This window comes from Tenrec ecaudatus, chromosome 15 (genome assembly GCF_050624435.1).
Source record: "Tenrec ecaudatus isolate mTenEca1 chromosome 15, mTenEca1.hap1, whole genome shotgun sequence".
Taxonomy (NCBI): Eukaryota; Metazoa; Chordata; class Mammalia; order Afrosoricida; family Tenrecidae; genus Tenrec; species Tenrec ecaudatus.
Genome location: NC_134544.1, coordinates 107144691 through 107158323, shown reverse-complemented (window position 1 = coordinate 107158323; position 13633 = coordinate 107144691). Strand labels below are relative to the sequence as shown.

Below are 13633 nucleotides of genomic sequence, written 5' to 3'. Positions count from 1 at the left end.
TATCCCTAGAGCATTCAATCTGCTCTATGCAGGCCTGCTGAGATATTAGGGGCTATGCAAGCCTTGCAGAGCAGACAGGCCAATGTTTGACCTACCATTCAGGCTGTTTACCAAAATGCTATTGAGCAGGCAAATGCAGCTGCAAGTCAACATGAGCATTTGCCTGGAGATTGCGTCTGGGTTTGAAGGTTCCATAGCAAAAATCTAGAAACCAAATGGAAGGGGCCTTATCAGATTGTTTTAACCTCCCCTACAGACTTAAAGGTGGAGGATGGGATAGCTGCCTGGATTCACCACAGCCATACCCGCCTAGCAGAGCCTCTGGAAAAGGTGTGGACGGTAACTCAGCACCCCACCAACCCCCTTTGGGTGCGCCTCAGTAGACTATCATGATCCTGTGGCCTGTGGCCCTCTGGGTGTTCCTCTCTGCGATTATCAAGGAAAATGAGACTATAACCAACATGAACCTTAGATTCACACCTGGACTCTAAAAAATGTAGTCACCGGTGACATTCTGGCAACAGTAAGTAAGACACATCCAATAACTGCGATGCGGTATCTTGAAATATTTTTCAGCCTTGAACAGCTCTGGCAAGAGAGAAGGATTGGTCCTGCCCCCCGAGTGGCATGGCATGTCGGGTATAGCACACCTTTAAATAATAAACTGGTCATGAGGAAACAGGGGTTTCATGTGTGCCCTATGACATGGCCTCAGGGCACTGACAGAGCAAAGTTGTGGGGACGCAGCCTGCAGCAGGGGTCTTCCAGTAAAGCATGATGGCCCTATTGTTCTGAATGGGCTTGTGTAACCACCAATGATGGTGACTGGAAATGGAGTTCTAAAGAAGACTCTGTGTCAATGAAATTTGTGTCAAGTAATAGTGCTGATGCCAATAATACCATAAAAATCACCATCCACATCACTGGGAAACCTGGATCCGAGGAATAATGTGGGCCTTCCGAAGTAATAGCCACCCCAGTACCAAAAGTCCTACATACTGTAACATCAACGGCTGGTCCAGAAGACACGCAGAACAGGGTTTATCTCAGTTCTCCTTTGTTTGATTTAATAGTATCAACGTATAATGCTTTAAACAGTACTAACCCAAATGCTACCAAAAGTTGTTGGCTTTATTATAGTATAGAACCCCCATAATATGATGCCTTAGCTATAAACAGAATTTTGGTCCAGGAGGCTGATGCAAGTTGTGACTGGAATAGCCGTAAGAAAAAAAGTTTCACAATAGAAAATGTTCAAGGAATTGGAGCGTGTGTGGGAAAAATTCCAAAAAAATATGAGCCCTCATGTATAAACATAAATTCTCAGGTCAACCAAAGCAGTAAGTGGATAATTCCTACTAAAAGTAGTTTGTGGATATGTTCAAATTCCTACCCTTCCCCTTGCCTGTATACCAAGTTGTTACACTCCACCAATGCTACAGAATTCTGTATAAATATAATTCTTTTCCCGCGGGTTATTTACCATTCGTGGGAAGATGGATGCTTACAATGGTCAAACCAGCACTACCAGAAGGTTAAAAGAGAACCTGTCACTGTTTTTTTTTTAAACATTTTATTAGGGGTTCATACAACTCTTATCACAATCCATACATATACATACATCAATTGTATAAAGCACATCCGCACATTCCCTGCCCCAATCATTCTCAAAGCATGTGCTCTCCACTTAAGCCCCTTGCATCAGGTCCTCTTTTTCTGTCACTGTTTTAACTGTTGCTCTGTTACTCAGAGTTAGCGCTGCTGGAGCGGGCACAGAAATAGCTGCTCTAAGCAACCAAAATAATGGACTGACCCAGTTCTAGAGTTTAATTGATGAGGATTTAGCCAGACTAGAAGATGCAATAACACATCTAGAAAAATCTGTAAGCTCTCTTTCTGAGATAGTCCTACAAAATTGTAGAGGGTTAGATTTAATTTTTCTACAGCAAGGAGCAGTGACCACCCCCCCACCCCCCACCGATTGACCAGTCAAGAAAACACGTGCGAAACTGCTTGCCAACCACCACTGGACAATGCTGGCACCAGAAGTTTTCTCTAATCAATTTAAAGAACAGCAACACTGGACTGCCCCCTGGCCCTGGCCCCATAAAAGCCCAGTGAACAAAGAACTCAGGGCTGATTCCCTTTGGCTGCTGGGTCCCCACTGTGTTGGGCAGTGGAGGGAGGGAAGCCCTAGCTTGAGCTAGCAAATAAACTCCTTTTGCTGCTTTTGCATCTCAACTGGTCACAATTCTTCCATGCGCCCAAGGGGAGCTCGCATTCCCTCCCCCAATCCAACACTAGGGGATGAGAATTATATTACAGTTGAGTCTCAACTACAGTTTACTCAACAGATAATAGGATAGATACGTGAGGTTTGCTTGAGTGCCTGGGAAAAGATAATTCCATCAGGAGAGAGAAAGCCAAGTTGCATGGCTATAAGACAGCGGATTGATGAATCCTATGCTGACTTTGTGTTCCAAAAGTTCTATTTCCAAATGTGTAAAGAATGTCCAGGCAGTAAGAGACTTAGTGCATAAGCTATCTTATGATTTCTCCAATAAGCGTTGTAAAAATACCTTCCACAGGGAACAGGGCACTCTGCTAGATTATCTCAGGATATGCAGGAATGTAGAGACAGAGGAATACAAGGCCGACCTCATGGCAGCTGCACTGGCAAATTATATCAGACCTAGAAAAAAGTGTTTTAGTTGTGGGAAGACAGGTCATCTTCACAGAGAGTGTAGGCAGAGCAGGCTGCGGCCTATGTCAGAGCATGGGCCAGGGACATCGAGTGGGTTTAATAGAACCTGAACTCTGCCCCGCTGTAGGAAGAGAACTCCTTAGCCAAGACTTCCCAGTGGGGAAATAGTGGAAGGAGCTTGATACAGACCCTGCCAAGCAAAGCATGGGAGGCAAGGTGTCTGCCTGCCAGAGCAAAGAAGAGAGAAACCTCAGGTATCACCCAGCTTCACAGCAGGAGACCAGACCTAACCAATCTTGCAAAAGCCCAGGCTCTGTTCTCCCTGCTGTTGTTTTGACTAACTAACAGATGGCTCTCAGAAGCCCTCACAACTGTTTGCTGATTCTAGAAGCAGGAACCTCTTATTGAAAAAGTAATACACCTTGGGGATGAAAGCCAGAGTGAATCATGTCTTGTTTTCGTTCTTGTACAGGAACCAAAAATCTATATATCATCTCCGTGCAGGGGATCAAGGGCCGGCTAAGCAGACTGCCCGCTGCCGGAGTGGGTGACATAGTGATGGCCACAGTCAAGAAAGGCAAACGCGAGCTCAGAAAGAAGGTCCATCCTGCAGTGGTAATACGGCAACGGAAATCCTACCGGAGAAAAGATGGTGTGTTCCTTTCTTTCGAAGATAATGCGTGGGTCATTGTGAACAATAAAAGCGAGATGAAAGGTTCGGCCATCACAGGACCCGTTGCAAAGGAGTGTGCGGACTTGTGGCCCCGGATTGCATCCAATGCCGGCAGCATTGCGTGATTTTGCCATGTTTGTGAAAACCTCCAACAACCCTATTAAAAATTATTCACACACACACCCCCCAAAAAAGAAGAAGTAATACAGTTTTTATCAGGAAGTTTTAACCTAAATACTCAAGAAATTCAAATTGATACTGGAGTTGATAAGAGTTGGGAGAAAAAGCCAAAAGCTGTGATTAAATTAGAAATTATTAAGAGCAGTAATTGGTGTCCACTACCAAAGAACTAATTGTGATTGTTAGCCTAAATAGAACCATTTTATATTAAGCAATCATTCTGCACCAGTCCTAAAGTGCAATCTCAGGCCTTATAACATTTTCAAAAAAAAGAAAGAAAGAAAGAAAGAAAGAAAGAAAAGACCAACTAGCCCCTTGTTCCTAAAAACCAGCAAACGACTATCCTGTGCCAGAAAATTGTGCAACCTCAAAGTCTGCTTGCTCAGTCGCGCTGCTTAACGGTCAGTTTTGCTTCTGTACCAGCCTGCTTAGTCGCACTGTTCAACCCCAATTTCTGCTTGTATACCAGCCTGCTTGCACAGTATAGCAATCTAATGACGCCTTATAAAAAACCAAGTCTGTAAGCGAAAGGGACCAGCCGATGGCCACATTTTGTCTAGGGCTGGCTGGTCCCTGCGCAGGTTTCTTTTGTTATCAAAACTTTTATTTCTTTCAATCTCACATCTCAGTTATTCTTATCTGGCTCATGTACAACAAAATAAGATGTTTATTAGGAAAGTCCAACCTAAATTCTCAAGGTGTTGCTGGAGTTATTGGTCAAGATTATGAAGAAGAAATTAAGGCAGTGATTTATTCTGATATACCATGGTTTGCAGAGTGAAGACCCAAAGCCCATATGTCAGCCACTGGAGATCCCCTCTAGGGGAGGATATGAGCCAATCAAGGTGCGATGTAGCATCGATGAAAAATACAATTTTCCTCTAGTTCTTAAATGCTTTCTCCCCACCCCCCACTGTCATGATCTGAATTCTACCTTGCAAGTTTGGCTAGTTCAGAGGGTGTACACTGGTACAGACAGGAACTGGAAGCACAGGGAATCCAGGGTGGATGATATCGTTAAGACCAGTGGTGTGAGTGGTGATACTGGGAGGGTAGAGGGAGAGTGGTTTGAAAAGAGGAAACTGATTACAAGGATCTACATGTGACCTCCTCCCTGGGGGACAGACAATGGGAAAGTGGGTGAAGGGAGACATCAGGCAGTGCAAGATATGACAAAATAATAATTTATAAGTCATCAAGGGCTCATGAGGGAGGGGATTAAGTGGAGAGCAAATGTATTAAGAATGATGAAGGCAATGAATGCAAAGATGTGCTTTACACAATTGATGTATATATGAATTGTGATAGGAGTTCTATGAGCCCCTAATAAAACAATTTAAAAATATTTTAAAATAATAAATTATAAAAATCTATGATCAAAATATAATGGAGAGCCAAAAACTTAAAAAAAGGGAAGATCGCTTAAGCCAATTTTTGCTTCCTTGCATTTTTAGAGTTAAAAGTTATGGTTGGCAGGAAAGAGTGCTTGAGAAATCTGACCATGGTTTAAATCAAGGGGTCTTCTGGAATGCTCTTTTGGTGAAACAATAGCGCCACCACATGGAATTAGAAATTGAAGCGAAAGGCTTTTAAACTTTGGATGGGGGGTCATTTCTTTAGTGCAGTCAGGAGGGCCTAAAACTGTCCCATTAACTTCCACTAAAGTCAGCGTGAAGGGAATGAGTGAAGTTAAGTAAGAGAGACGATAGCAAGATGGTAAAATCATACAGTGTGAGAAGCCTGAAGAGCAAAGGGCTTAATTGAGCCTGTAACCTTACCGGTGAACTTGGAGGAAAAAATGTCTGATTAGTAAGTTACTTCAGGAACAGCTGAATAAATTTATTGAGAAGTTTTTCAGTCTTTGAAAGTATGGTAATTAGTCAGTTCTCTTAATTCTCTGAGGGCTGGGAGCCAGTATTTTCATAACAATGAAGGCTATCTAACTAGTTGTTTTACTGGATCAAGACCGAGCAAGGTAACTGAGATTGCCAGCAATACTTTAAAGGCTGCATTGTTAAAACAGAAGGAGGAGAAGAGGAATCTTATGTGCAACAAATTTCATTTGGTCAATTTAACAAAAAAAGTTCTCCTTACTTAAAGTTTGAAACAAAGGTAGGGCAGAGAAACATATTTTCACTTCTGCAGAGAAAACTGATCCTAAGAAATCCCAAGATGATGGAAACCGCGTTTGGGATCGGGGTTCATCTCTCACCCAGAGAAAGGGCTGTGCATTTATGTTTCTGCAGAATAAAGCTGATGGGCTCCCCTCAGAAGGACACAGCCACATTGGGAGAAAGATGGACATGAAGGACACGAAGGAACCCCAAAGCCTAATCATAATTTTTTTTCCAGGTCACTGACACCCTGAAGAGAGGGGCTATTTGTTTATATTTTCACAGGCCAAGGGGATAGGTGAATTTCTCTTCAACCAGCAAGGCCCAGAAGAAAGCAGTGAAGCTGGTGGGTGACCTGACCTCCCTCTCCTGTTACTGAAGTTATCCAAAATGTCAAGAAGACTTGGCAGATTCCTGAGAATGGCGATTGCTGACAGCTGAGACATTTCTTCCATTGCTGATGCTGTCTAAGAGAAACTCTGAGACTCTCATCAAAGATGAACATTATATACAATAGTGACTGGACTATTACTCCAGACTGTTGTTTTGCTGAAAGATCAAGATTTTGGACTTGTGAATTAATGTTATAATGTGATTGGAATGTAACTGATTTCTGTGTAACTCCCTACCTATATAATGTAACATTGCGTGACAAGGATTTGATTAAGAAACATTAGCAAGGGTTTAAGGGAAACATTTCATTAGATGTTGATCAGCTTAAAGAGGATATTTTCTATACATTCAAAGACAGACTCAAGGCATCTCCTGACTCTGATGTGATTAAGCAGTTGGTGAGTGGCATGGGAGGGTTGGATTCTCCATCTTGGGCTCAATGTATCTCACATAGCTTAAGTTCCAGTCTGACTGTATTATTTACTCATCATATTTTTTTATGCTTGCAGTTTCGTGCTGCTTCTATAGGAAGCTAAGAGATATGAAGAGAGACCATGTTGCTTCCGTGACACTATTAAATCTCAAACATAATGCAGACAGGGGAAATGTGGGATACTAGCACTGTAGGGAAATAAAACTGGGACTGTTAGGTTTCTCTCTCCAGGACTAGATCCCAACCTCAGTCCTTGGCTCCGCGCGAGAAATATTTCACGCTGAAGCCGGGCTCGTGATCCAAGAGAATTTAATGAAAGTTCAAAGAAGCATCAGGTTTTACGCGGCACCTATTAGGATTCCTTTGACCATGTGGCCTGGCAGAGACTGCCCCAGGTCACGCAAGGATCTCTCTCCTCCCAGGAAGACCAGACCAAAAAGCCCCTCTCCCTTCCAGTCCCAGCCTTTTCAAGGGCTCCCAGGGGAGGTGTGGTGAACGACCCCAGGTTGATCCCATTGGCAGAATTGCAGTCACCTGGCCCAGGTGGGCTGCTCCAGGTGTAACGCCCATCAGGGCCCACCGGCAGGAAAATCTAGCTTTTGTCCTTTGCAGGCCCACCTGGGCATGTGTAAATGGACTTCCCAATTCCCTAGGCTAAGCTACCTAACAGGACTTACTCCCTGACTGGTGTGGAGGGAATCTGGAAGACTAGTATTCCATGGCTGGAAGACCGCCACTCGGGTAGTTGGAGATATGGTCCAGGTACATGTTCCTGCGGTTGTCTATCATTTCCATAGTTTCTCCCTTAAAGCTGTGCTTTCTTAAAGTGAGCACATGGTTGATTCATTCTCCCTATGGAAGCAGACATTCCTATTTGCTCGTTTTCTTCCCGCCATGATATCCAGCCTCTATCATACCTTCTTCCAACAGCAGAAGGGCATTAGGGGGCATTACCCCCAGTGCCTGGATTCAAAATGTTAGCTGTAAGCCTGAATTTTTGGCTATATTAATTGGACCATTAAGTTTTGTCTGGACAACTTAATGTATAGAAAGTAACCATATAGCCCATGTGGCTTTTGAATTTTTTATATAAAACAAAGGGGGACTTGTGGAGGGAGGTCAGCTTCTTAGACATGCTCCCTGGAGGCAGACTGCTGTCTCCCCACACCACAGGATGGGCCTGCTCCCTGCTGTTGGAGACAATGGGTTACTTCTCCCTGAAACTTACAACCATTAGCTTGGTTCCTCTAGGTGGGTTTTATACCCTATGGATAAAGGTTCCTATGGAGATCCAGAGAACAGGTCAAAGTTAAGCTGCCATCCTGACTCTAGGATCTGCCCATCTTATCACATGTATAGTCCCTATCCCTCCTTTTCCTGTTGCATGTATGCCCCTAGACCACCCCCTCCCATTACTGTATAACCTATAGTGCAACCCCTTCCTGTGACGTATGTCTTTACCTGTAATCAGGGGCTTGCATGCCTCCAAAAGTTATATAGGCCTGGGTTAGCTCTCTGGTCTCTCCCCACCTCTCTCCTTGGCTCCCTCTTCTCCCTTGTTTCCCTTTCCCCCTTTCCTCTTTCCCTTCCCCCTCTTTCCACGTGGCCCACCAAGTGGGGCTGAGGTGAGCAATGTTACCATGAAATGTGTCTGACCCTTTTATTGCAATATCCCCTATGCCTCTTCTATCTCATGCTCTCGATGACTTTATGTATTTATCTCAACCGTACAATTGTGCTTAGTGAACCCACGATTAGTGGTGGGGGGCTGCCCCCCTACCTCATACTACACTCCTGGGGCCTTATTTTTTGCTAATATCTTCAGTACCCTTTGGATTTCTTCCTTCAGTACCACTGGTTCTTGATCATAAGCTACCTCTTGCTTTGTGTATTCCTTCCATCCTCTTTTGATACCTCCTGCATCATTTGAATTATTGTTTGGTGAAGAAGATTGAAAGAACTATGGACTTCAAGAATAATTAACAAATCTGTCTCAGAAGAAGTACATCGAGAATGCTCCTGAAAAGTGAGCATGGTGAGATGTTTTCTCATGTGCTTTGGATGGGTTATCAGGAGAAACCAGTCCCTGGAAAAGCATATCATGCTTGGGAAAGTAGAAGGGCAGTGAAAAAGAGGAAGACCCTTGTGAGAGATTGAATCATTGACTGCAACAATGAGCACAAACAGAAAAACTACTGTGAGATGGAGCAGGACTTGGCAGTGTTTCATTCTGTTGTACATGGGTTCTCTGGGAGCTGGAACCTAATTGAGGGAATCTATCAACAGCAACAACATATGATCACTCATCCCTATCTCGTCAAGGCTTTCCTGTTTCTGTTCCTCCACATTTCCTAAATCTCTCCTTGGATGTGTACTGTCCTTTTGATCTTAATTACACGGATGGTTAGTCTATCAACAGGGTGAGTTCAGTTCCGGACTGTGGGAAAATAAGACTTACAGAAATATGACCAGGACTATATTCCCTAAATCATCACAGAGGGAATTTGGAAGCTAGTATTCCACAGTAGGAAAGTCACCACTTCGGTATGTTAGAGATAAAGTCCAAGTACATTATCCTGCTTTAAATATCATTCTCACAGATTCTCCCCTAACAGCTATGCTGACTTAAAGTGAGCTTCTATCTCTATATAGAAGTAAACATTCTTGTTGTCTCCTCCCACTGCAGAACCCATCCCACCTCAGGCCTTTCCCCAGTGCAGGTATTAGGTTTCCTCACCTGTGAGCTCAGAGACTTTACTGTGGTTACCACCCACCTTGTGATGTATGTAAGTACTGAATATGCATGTATTATGGCTACCTACAAATATCCCAAGACAGTAAAGATTGACTCACTCTTCCTCGCTTTCTCTGCGTAGACCTGGCTGCTGAGATCATGGCTGTCCCAGAGGTAAGCTTGCTACCATAACATGTGTCTGAGTCCTTTATTTTATTTTCTCTCTCCTATCTTCTAGGACTTTACTATGCTCTTTGTATATCATAGCCATACAATTTCAACTATAAAACCAGTGATTGTCACAGGCTTGTTTACACAAAGATTGGACTTGAAAGGTGACTAAAGACCCTTGTGTTGAGGGTCTCTTTGGTGATTTGACTTTTGTCCCACATTTTCCTCCTACTCTATGATCTTTTAATGGGATTCCTTTTCGAGCCCTTGGTAGTGGTAGTTGGGCACATCTGGTTCTGATAAATCACTAACATTAGGTTAACAATTCAATGGAAAGTAGCTTGCATAACTGAGGGGACCTTTTGGACTCTACTTGCATGCTATCAGGGGTAGAGCTACATTGATAGATAAGAGGCCCTGTTTGTGTAGTGCTTACGAGTTGGGCTGCTAACTGTACGACTAGCACCATTCACGCCACAGGAAAAGATGGAGCTTTTTACTTCAGCAAAGATTTAGTCTTGGAAACTCACAGGGGGACTGTACCCTGTCCTACAGCATCACTGAGTTCACATTGACTTGACTGTAGTGGGTTGGTTTTTTGTTTGCTTGTTTTTATTTATTTATTTATTTATACAACTCATGATTTATCCATCGGGGGAAAAAATCTTAGTCTTATGGTCTTCATCTGGGCTGGGCTGGTATGTTTTCTTGATATCCAATTACTCTTTGATATAAAGCTCCTCCTTACACATTGAGTGTCCCTGCATTTGTTTCTCTAGCCTACCCAGTGTAACAGGGTAGGTATTTTAAGAGAAGTCCCCTTTTAGTTGCAAAATCTAGCCTCTGTTTCCCAAGATCTAAGGATAAGGTGGCTCCACCAGAACTGGGAACATAAATCAGTAAATATTTGTTGATAAATGACACAGAGTTTTCCGTATCATCTGTGGAACTATCTGACCATATTGGAAAATGTAATAAAGTGTTGCAATTATCATATCTCCATTTTCAAAAGCAACTTTGGAATCTGACTAGAACTTTCATAAAGGAATTTTCTAATGTATCAGACATAAAAGAAGCATAATCCTTATGATTGCAAATTCATAGGGAAACACTTCACTTTGAGCTGTCCCATCAGCACTTGTTCTGAGAGACCCACCCGCCAAGAGTTACTAGGAGGAAGTAAATTTAAATTTCACACCTCTCAATGTGGAAGAGTCTCTATGAACATTGTGCCCATGCACTTGAAACCATTAGATTGATAGAACCTCTGGTGAGTGATAAATTAGCAGAGTGTAGAAATCATGATAAGCATCATTGAACTGAACTATCATGTTTAACTGCCTCAATAGCATTCAGCAAAATAAAACAAGATCAAACTACAAACTCCAACTCTAAGAATAGTCAAGCTTAACAACCAACACCCACCCCCTCCCATCACTTTTTAGGGTTCCTATCCTGCTTAAGTTTCATTTTTAAATTTTGTTACGCAGACATAATTTACCTAGACCATATGATGCCAGATACTTCTCTTTTCCTAAAGGCAGTCATATGTGTCCCTACTTTGAGCCGCAGAGTGGTCCTTCGCCTCAAAGGTCATTAGTTTCGGTTCTTGCTTCAGCCCCATTAACACTGTGGCAGGGTTGGATGGCTGGATGGTTCCCGGTAGTTAGGAGGATGCCCCATCCGGGGAGTCTGATCACAAACCCACACAAGTACATTGTACGTCATTTTATGTCCCCCACGAACGCTCTCGGTGCTGGGGAAAGTACCATTTCTGCCCGCAGGTGCCTCAGCCATCATTACCTGAGCCTTTGCAGCTGCAGCCTTAGCCAGGGCTGAGGGCCCATTGTTGCCTGACCTCCCTCTCCCTCCTTCCCGCGCTGCCCCAGGTCCTGCCCCAGGTCCCGCCCCAAGCTCCGCCCCCTGCCCAAACAGAACCGCCACCTCAAAGATGCCACCTCAAAGGTGCCACCTCAAAGATGCCACCTCAAAGATGAAAAGAAGACAGACACCCTAACCCTGCCGGCTCCTCCCACCCCGGGTCGCTCTGAGAGGGGGCGGAAGTGGTGGTGTCCTAGCCGGAACTGTGGCTCATTGAGTGAGTCCTACTTACTGTGCATTGTAAGTGGGTGCAGAGAAGCGCCCGCAACCTGAGCACCATGTAGCCAGTGCTCCCAGGTGAGGGACGCTCTTCTCCAGGGACTTGTTTGTGGCCAGCGGCCACTTTGGAGCACCCAGCACCCCTGCTTGGGTGCAAGCCCCCTTTCTCTCCTCCTCCTCTTCTCCCATGCGTCGCCCTTCTCGTGGTGAAAGGTTTGTGGGTGCTCCAGGAGGTTGATCCCATCCCCCAGCTTTGGATTGATTTGGGCTCATGGTAAGAATCCCTGTTGGAGAAGGGGTAAACCCAGGCTGGGTGTTCTTGTCTTCGGGGTATCCAGGTTAGTTTTTTTGTGGGTTTCTGCTAAGCCCCCTTCATTGTTTCCTTTCCGCACAGCGGTGCCTTCTCCCGGAGACTCCTTGTACCTCGTCAGCTCAAAGGTGAGCCCCCGAGTCTGTTGTTTCTCTCACTACGAAGAAGAGAACGCTTCTCAGGAAGCGAGTGGCTGCAGCTGGTGCACAAATGTTAGGGATTCCTCCGGAGATTTGCTAAGTCTTGTCAGCTGTGTGCCGGGAGCCAGGCAGGGTGAGAACCCCAGGTCCAGGTCTAGAACCTCCCTGGCTCTTTGCGTCATCTGGTGTGTGGCCTGACAGCTGGAAAGTCAAAGAAGAGACAGGCCCAGCTTTAAAAAGATGAGGTTCAACCTTGAACTCAGCCAAAGGGATGTCCAGTCTTTCTTTGGGAAAGCTTACAGGTCTCTGTGGAAGGGCGAGACCCCCTTCTAGGGTCTGTTGGAAGCATTTACTAAGGATATCATAGATGTTTCTTCTTTACAAAGCTAACTCTGCCCATCTTCCTGCCCAATAAAGAGATGTCAGCCCACAGAAGCCAGCATCCAGCCCATTGGAGTTATCCACATCAACCAGAAAGATGTGGGGGAACCCTCCTGTCTAAGCATTAGAGACATCCCACAGAGTTAAATACCTGAATTGATACTTTGCTCACTTGGACTGGGCACCTTCTACCCTCCTGCTGCTCTGACTTATCTTGACTCTCACCACCCCCACCCCTCTCTACCCCTAAGTCTGGCTCTCCCTCCCACTTACACTCTTTCTGCTGGTTCTGCAGCAGACATTAGAGCTGTGTAACCCCTTCCTCGAAAAAATTCTGCTTTAGTTCGTGGGTCTTTATTAAACCTGATGTTCTCTTCCTTTATGAAATAGCAGGTCTAATGGACTTTACACTTTTAAATTTACCCTATATACTTGAGTATCAGCCGACCTGAAAATAAACTTAGGCACCTAATTTTTCCACAAAAACTGGGCAAACTTCTTGACTCCAGTATAACCCTAGGCTAGGAAATGCAACAGTTATGATAAATTCAAAAATAAAAATAGATACCAATGAAATCAATTGAGGCATCAGCAGGTTAGATGTTTATGAATATTTCAAAGAAAAATAGTAAACTAGCTCTAAGTGGAAAAGAGGGTGAACAAAAACCATATGTTATGAGTAATAACTGTACACGCTGAGTTACTGCATGCGCTACAGTACTGCATGTACATAAGACAGCTTGTAAAGCTTGAGGCCTAAGGCAGACGGATGATCTTCCAGAATAAGATGACATGACTGTTTTCATACAGCAGCCTGTGTTAGGGCTCATAATAAACACACACTGCGTATGCCCTGTGTTACTGCATGTGCTGTGCTACTGCATACACAGCGTCGCCCCCTAGGCATGGGAAGTGCTAATGCACCACATGCAGTAACACAGTGCGTACACAATGCAGCGTGTATATTATGAGCCCTAACACAGGCTGCTCTATGCGAGCATAGTCAACACTGGGTCCAGATAGGGGTTAATAAGAAAGTGAAAAATAAAATAAGTACTGTAAATAATCATAGTGTATATCCAAGACCAGAGAGCTTCTAGTACTTGTAGTCAGCAATGCTTGAATGGAGCAAAGGGGCGTGACAAAGCACGGGTAAGACTGTAAAGGCTACATCGTTGGTCAAGCCCTGGAGAAGAGTGGGAGAAGAAGAGCGGCCGTATCCAGCATTCATATGACAAGGATGCAGTGCGCCTCTGGTACCAGCACACAGAAGTGGGCAGGTTCATGCCCAGTATGGCAC

General features: G+C 44.3%; 1 protein-coding gene across 1 annotated transcript in view; it reads left to right on the top strand.

Moving 5' to 3' along the window:
- The window catches only part of LOC142427338 (large ribosomal subunit protein uL14-like), an 81932-nt gene extending 73519 nt beyond the window's left edge, over window positions 1-8413 (top strand). The window contains exon 4 of the mRNA XM_075532595.1: window positions 3177-8413. Within this exon, the coding sequence (XP_075388710.1) occupies window positions 3177-3502 (326 nt within the window). The 3' untranslated portion in view covers window positions 3503-8413. The remainder of the gene's footprint in view (window positions 1-3176) is intronic.
- Window positions 8414-13633: the final 5220 nt, after the last annotated feature.